The following is a 7,178-nucleotide window of genomic DNA, read 5'->3' on the forward strand; positions in this document are numbered from 1 at the left end:
TACCTAGTTAGCCTAAGTCAGCTTTTGCCATATTAACCAATCTGTTGTGATTGTGCAGCTTTGCTGTGAAAGCTGAGAATGAAAATGAGAACATGAGGAAAAGCCCCTTTAGTTCTCCAGCTTACTTAGCTGGCAGTATTGTAAGAAAGTTTTGGATGTATCTACTCTAATAGCTGAAGCGTTCCTTTTAAGTAAGAAGTTTCACTCTTTCACTTATGAACTGAGATCTTCTTTCAGAGTGTACATCAGCAACAGCAAAGACAGCATCAGCTGGAAGAGAAGATACAGCTCTTGCAGCAACAGAAGCTGCCCTTTCGTGCTCCCAGTGATCTACCAGCAGAAGATTTCTTGGACACCTCCTATGGACAGACAGACAGCTCTGCTACCAGCACACCAAATATGTCGCCCAAAGCATCAAACCATTCTGCATATTCCAGCATCTCCACATCTGATGTTGGGAGCTGCCTTTCTACAGAGCAAGAAGAGGGAGGTAACGTAAATCTAGTGCATTTGATTGTGAGTGTCTGTATTTCCCAACTCTGTATGATGGCACGGCACAAATAAATCCTTACTGATGGTACTTCACATATAAAACAGCTGAAAATGACCATCATCCTCATTTAGTCTGCCTGTGGCAAAACATCAGGCTGGTGTCCCATGCTCTGACGTGGAGCAGAAATACTTGCTTTAGAAAAACATCTCGTTCAGAGTTGTCACTGGAGGGATTTTGTTGTGCATGAGGATGTATTCTTATAAGCTGTAACCATTTCATATGAATAAAAATTAGGTATGAACTAGAGTCAAGGAATGACTTCGGTGTGGTCTGCCACCCTGCCTCATCTTTCTACACACTCTTTCATCCCTTTAGAGGGCTATGCAGGGAAACATCTACTAAATCCACTTCCTTTAACTGGCACTCTGCAAATTCAACAGACCTTTCTAGAAAGATTATCTGCTGTCCAAGACATGATCTTTTCAGACGTATGTCAGGTGTTTTGTACTGAGTATGTTTGACACTTGTCAGTTGAATCACACACACCAGGATTTACCTACTCAGCACGAGTACCAAAATGCAGCTGTTAATTTCTTTTGATCATCTGTGTTGTGAATTTAATGTTTTTTTTACATTCTCTTCCAGCAGAATGCACAGTAGTACAAGGCTGGCTTGATCCATCCTAAAGCAGTCTTTCTGCTTCTTGTTTTTGTTCAGATGATGACACCAACAGAGTGATGGTTGGCAAGATTTCATTTAACCCAAAAGATGTACTGGGGCATGGAGCTGAAGGAACAATTGTTTACAGGTAAATGACTTGCATTCAGTATTTAACAGGCCAATTAATTTTTTATTGCATTATTTTTTGAAGAGCAAACAAACCCAACACCTACGATGAACAAAAATACTGTAAAATATTTTGTATGGTGTATTTTCATGCTATTTCTGCTCTAGCAAAAACTGCTTCTCTCAGATATGTTTAAATGACCAAATGTATCTGTTTCCAGCATGAAAAATACTTCAGTATGCCTCTGCGAAATGCCTCTGTGTTGTCATTTGTTCTGTACCTTGTCCACATTAGCCTTTTTCTAACTGATTGATGTGGCTTTCCTGTCTGCAGGGGGACGTTTGATAACCGTGATGTTGCAGTGAAAAGAATTCTTCCCGAGTGCTTCAGCTTTGCAGACCGTGAAGTGCAGCTACTGCGAGAGTCAGATGAGCACCCAAATGTGATCCGCTACTTCTGCACAGAGAAGGACCGGCAGTTCCAGTACATCGCTATCGAGCTGTGTGCTGCCACCTTACAGGAGGTACTGAGTCTCTTGCAAGCATGATTTTGAGTCTTCTCACTGGAAGGCCTTCAGTTTCCCTTAGCTTAATAAGTTGCTGAGGTTCTGCAGCAGACGTCCCAGTTATTCTTGCCATCTGTGAAAGTTAAACGTTCCTAAAACAGGAATATTCTTAGAACTTCAAGAGTATCCTCTAACCCTGTACTGACCTAAGGGAAGAAGTTGTTGTCCTTTGATATTCCTGCAAATAACTCCATTTTAGGCATCCCTCTCCTACCATCTGGACCCTCAAAACTTGCTCCTGGAAAAACAGTGCTGTACAGAATTCTAACTCTGAATGATTTTATAGAGCTCATCACCTTCAGACAGAAAGGCTAGTGCATGTGTGTTCCCAACTAGCATTAGACTGCCCAGTTTCCTGTTTAACTTTTTTTTTTTTTTTTTTGCATATCACCAATGCAGAAACTTATTGATAAGTGATTTTATGGCTCCATCTTCTATTTTTCTGTTGTCATGTATAGTATGTTGAACAAAAGGCCTTCAGTCACCATGGCTTACAACCTATTACCCTCCTGCAACAGACGACATCTGGTCTTGCTTACCTGCACTCTCTCAGTATTGGTAAGAATAGCTATTTATTTTCAATACTGAATACAGACTGATAGGTTTTCTTAACCATGAAGAAGAAGGAACTGGTCTGATGCTGACCTGTGAAGTGACTGGCTTCCCCTAGTGCTGGCAGCAAGCAATACGGTCTGTCCTAGCACTAAACTGATTCTTATGTTCTGCCTTCAAAATTCTGCTGCATTTAGGGTAGCCATTACCATTTGTTCAGAGCACTGCATGTTTTTTAGACAGAAGACATGCAAAATGTGTCTGCAAAGTGACGACTCGTGATGGAATTAAAAAATATGCCAGTAAAATTGACAGTAGTTTGATGTAACAAACAGTGGTTCAGCCTTGTGAAAAATCTACAATGCAAATTTACAAATACTGTTGGGATTGCCTGGAGTGCATAAACAGGTGTTTGTTACAGTCCACAGGGACTTGAAGCCCCATAACATCCTCATCTCAATGCCTAACGCCCACGGGAAAGTTAAGGCTATGATCTCAGACTTTGGCCTGTGCAAGAAGCTGGCAGTGGGCAGACACAGCTTTAGCAGACGGTCGGGTGTGCCGGGAACCGAAGGGTGGATTGCCCCAGAGATGCTGAGTGAAGACTGCAAAGAGAACCCTGTAAGTGTTTGTCTTTCCTTCAGACCTCCCTGGAGAAGGCAGCACAACCAGCAGGTTGCACAGCTGCAGACAGACCTTAAGATGTGCAGTGCTGGATGCCCCAGCGTTCACGTTGATGTACATTAGCAGTACCTTTTTTAAACTCTACTTCTCTCTCTCACCATATGTCTATAAAAGTGTTTATTTATATATAGCCATTTTTTTCAATTGGTTACAAGTCTTAAATAGCAAAAATGTGATTCTGAGTTGTATTCTGTGCTCAGATGCAAACCACCTGATGATGAGACTCACATTCTCCACAGGAAAAATCTTGTTGCTATTAATTAAATAATAAATATGTAATTATTATTAAATAATAATAATTTATTTGCAGACATACACCGTGGACATCTTTTCAGCAGGCTGTGTCTTTTACTATGTGGTATCTGAGGGCAGCCACCCCTTTGGCAAATCTCTACAGCGACAAGCCAACATTCTGCTGGGTGCATACAGCCTAGAATTTTTGGATGCAGGGAGGCACGGTAAGAAAAGCACATAAACAAAGATCACTGCTGCACTCAGTGAATATCCAGTGGGTGCTAAAATTGTCATAAAAAAGGCAAAACTGTAACCCACAGTGAAACCCACTTGGCAATGGTGAAAGCTGTACTCCTGCAGTGAAACTCCTGAAGTTCTTGATATTCATCTCCAAAAGCATCTCAGTCAGAAAAATCTGGATTCCTGCAAGCTTGACAATAGTGTAAAGGGTAGGAAAGATCTTCCTAATTGTACTGATGCAGTGCAACCTCCTGTTGGTTGCCTACAGTCTATCTGTGAGGGTGTCATCTGAGCTATTGCTGGGGATTGCATAGCAGGAAATAGGAAATTTAACCATTTTCATACAGAATATTAGCTTTCCCTGCAGCTTCTGAATGCTCACCCTTTTCCTTGCAGAAGACATAGTGGCTCGTGATTTAATAGAGCAAATGATAAACATGGACCCTCAGAAACGTCCATCTGCCAGCTGTGTGCTAAAACACCCATTCTTTTGGAGTTTAGAAAAGCAGCTCCAGTTTTTTCAGGTTTGTCTTGACCATCAGGTCTTGAATTCATTATTTTCATCCCTACTTTATGCATGTTTGAGATGACACAAGGCAGGATAACATGTTGCCAAGTGAGTTTTTAAGAACAGAGTAGACTGCTGTGGTGAATGTGTGTATTAAGCGCGCGGTGGGAACTGGGTGAGGGCTTGAGATTCTTTCCAGTCTTTTCTATTCAGTGATTAAAAAGAAATAAAGCTTTTGGTAGATAGTCTTCTCTGATTGTATTTCAACATCTTCATCTCAAGCATTATTCGTTCCATCGTACTTTGTCCCAAAGTAGAATCATCTCCATCAGGAGACCAGAAACTGTAATTTAAAATAACTGGGAAATGCTTGGGAATATAACTGGACTGTCTCTTCCAGGACGTCAGTGACCGGATAGAGAAAGAAGCTTTAGATGGTCCAATAGTCAAGCAGTTAGAAAGAGGAGGAAGAGAGGTGGTGAAAATGGACTGGAGAGAGCACATCACTGTTCCTCTGCAGACAGGTAATGAATAGTGTCTTGTCAGAATGGCAGGGAGTTCTGTTATCCCGTTTGCACGGACAAAAAAGTAAGGATAAGGTCTCAGTTCTGGCACAATTCTTCCTTATCACCACAGCATTTATTCAAATTATGTGATATGTTCATATATTGAGTGAGACACACCCAATAAACATACATTTCTTTTGAGGCCAGCAACTACAACTGCCAGCATCAAAACAAACACAAACCAGTTCATTTCTTTGGCAGATCTTCGAAAATTCAGATCATATAAGGGAGGCTCAGTGCGGGACCTTCTGAGGGCGATGAGAAATAAGGTAAACAGTCTCTGCATATGTAAACACAATATGTAACTAACAGGTTACTTGTGCCTGAAAATGCACCTTGTACAGGCACACTGTAAGACTCCACCTGAGCTTTTCCCTATTGTTTTTGTTTTGTTTACAGAAGCACCATTACAGAGAACTGCCTCCTGAGGTGCAGGAGACCCTGGGCTCGATCCCAGATGATTTTGTACATTACTTTACAGCTCGTTTCCCTCACCTGCTCCTACATACCTACCATGCAATGCATATCTGCTGCCAAGAAAGACTGTTTCAGCACTACTATGATCAGGACTCTGCAGAGAAGAGGACTGTAGGAGATGCTGTTTGAGAGGAGAGCGAGCTGGAACCAACATTCCAAGCACAGGGCTGTGAAACAGGCCTACCTTTTGCAGGGAGAAGTGGGCTCAAAGAGCTCAATTGTCTCTTTGAGGAAACCAAGCTTCCAAGAAGTGCCTTGTACTGTGCCTGCACTGGATCAGGAGATAGGAGGAGACCAAGGAGCAGTGAAGCTGCAAAAGCAACGAACCCTGGTGATGGAGTTATCCCAAGGAAGGTCTCAGGAAAGTGAAGAGGGAGAGCAAAAGCTGGATATAACCATCATCCACTCTCCTTCTACTGTACTTGATTTTGTAACTTGTGTTTTACTGCAAAGAATCAAAATACAGTAATTGAAATTGTAGAATTACTAGGGGGTGGGACCTGCAAAAGGAACCTTTTAGTTGCTGCAATTCAGAGCCTGCCATTGCACTACTGCCACACTGCATTAGGCAGTGCAGTGATTGTAGAGGGAATTGTTTTTAATGAGGCAAAACCTCATCTTACCCTTGTTAATTCAGCATCACCCTGGAAAAACAAACTCTCCTATTTGAGCAGATGAAGTTATAAAATGAAATACTGACTTGAAAAAAAGTTAAAGACTTTACCTACTTCGAAAACCTCATTTTTTAATGTCAGCCAGTATTCACAGGAGAGCTAGAGCAGTACTTGACTTAAAAACGACAGTGTCTGCACAAGTAACATCAGGAAGATATGCTGATGTCAGCAATGAACTGCTCCTGAAATGGTAATGATTCACCCACTGCAAGCATTCCTTCCTTTCTTCTAAAGAAAAGGAGTGTCAGCTGCAGAGCCAGAGGTAAGAAATGAGTCCTGGGTAAAAGAAGCTAAATAGGAACTGAGACGTATCAAACAGGGGAGTTGATAGGAGGAAGAAAGCTGCAAAGTTACCTCATTTTCTGCTTTACATCCATGGGAACCTGTGTTTTTAAAGATGCAGTATTTCTTTTCCTTGGCCCTAAAGCTGTGACACAAAGCACCAAGTGTGTGTGAAGGATGAAGAAATGCTGAATTCTAATTTGATAGAGGTGGGTGTGTTCTTCTACAGTGTATTTATTTAACATATTTATATTTATTTAATAACTGTTTTGATACCACTTCCTAGTAAAAAGTGGTACAAGTACAAAGCATGCCAAATCTTTCTTAATCATTTTTGTATTTATATTTAATCATATTGTAACAACTGGGAAAGTTATACTGCATCTTTCAAAAAATTCATTAGCTAGAGGAAAAAGTGGAGATTAATCTGATTGTGCCATTGTGTCTCCAACTAATAAATTATGGACTGTTCTATGTATGAGTGATTGGGTACTTACAGTGACTTTACTGGAACACTTCACTGTAAGGTTTTTCCTAGTTTTACAGTGTATGAGAGCAATTTACTTAAGACACTGAGTGTGCAAATTATGTATTTCTACAGCTTAAAGAAAAAAAGTACTTTTAACTAAGGAGATTCAAAGCCTATTTCCTATTTTTGTATTTCTCATGTAAAGATCTTTTATAATTCTACTAAATAAAGACTTGTACTCTCATAAAATGACTTTAGTGATGATGTGTGCCTGTGGAAGTGAGCTACACTGCTGGCACAAATGGATTAATGCAGGTCTCAGAACCAGGGCTGGAGAAGGTGAAAGGGAACAGCACAGTCCCACTGACATCAGGTTCATTTTTTAGCATAAAACCCCCCTTCCTGCTATTCAAAGCTACAGCTGTGGTGCAGGACAGGAGGAAGAGGGGGCGGAAGTAACAAGAAATAAATATAAATGTATATTAAAATATATATACATAGATAAAAATAAATGTCCACACTACTACAGACTTGAGAAGTCTTCCTTCTGACACACAGGAAGGAGTCTTTCTTTTCAAAGGCTCCCATTCTTACCTCTTAGAGACCAAGGGCCTCAATTCAAACTCTACTTCACTGTATTACAAAGA

General features: G+C 40.8%; 1 protein-coding gene across 3 annotated transcripts in view; it reads left to right on the plus strand.

The window, feature by feature from the left end:
• ERN1 (endoplasmic reticulum to nucleus signaling 1) overlaps positions 1-6,780 on the plus strand; it is a 31,556-nt gene extending 24,776 nt beyond the window's left edge. For 2 of the 3 annotated variants that reach the window (XM_085239855.1, XM_085239856.1), the window contains 10 exons: positions 238-490; positions 1,211-1,301; positions 1,614-1,803; positions 2,304-2,403; positions 2,819-3,018; positions 3,392-3,539; positions 3,952-4,079; positions 4,464-4,587; positions 4,831-4,898; positions 5,029-6,780. In XM_085239855.1, the coding sequence (XP_085095981.1) occupies positions 238-490; positions 1,211-1,301; positions 1,614-1,803; positions 2,304-2,403; positions 2,819-3,018; positions 3,392-3,539; positions 3,952-4,079; positions 4,464-4,587; positions 4,831-4,898; positions 5,029-5,235 (1,509 nt within the window). In that variant the 3' untranslated portion in view covers positions 5,236-6,780. Of the gene's footprint in view, positions 1-237; positions 491-1,210; positions 1,302-1,613; positions 1,804-2,303; positions 2,404-2,818; positions 3,019-3,391; positions 3,540-3,951; positions 4,080-4,463; positions 4,588-4,830; positions 4,899-5,028 lie in introns of those variants that run through there. The other variant, XR_014887368.1, reaches the window with a different exon arrangement.
• Positions 6,781-7,178: the final 398 nt, after the last annotated feature.

Source organism: Meleagris gallopavo, chromosome 20 (assembly GCF_905368555.1).
Source record: "Meleagris gallopavo chromosome 20, MGAL_WU_HG_1.1, whole genome shotgun sequence".
NCBI classification, from domain to species: domain Eukaryota; kingdom Metazoa; phylum Chordata; class Aves; order Galliformes; family Phasianidae; genus Meleagris; species Meleagris gallopavo.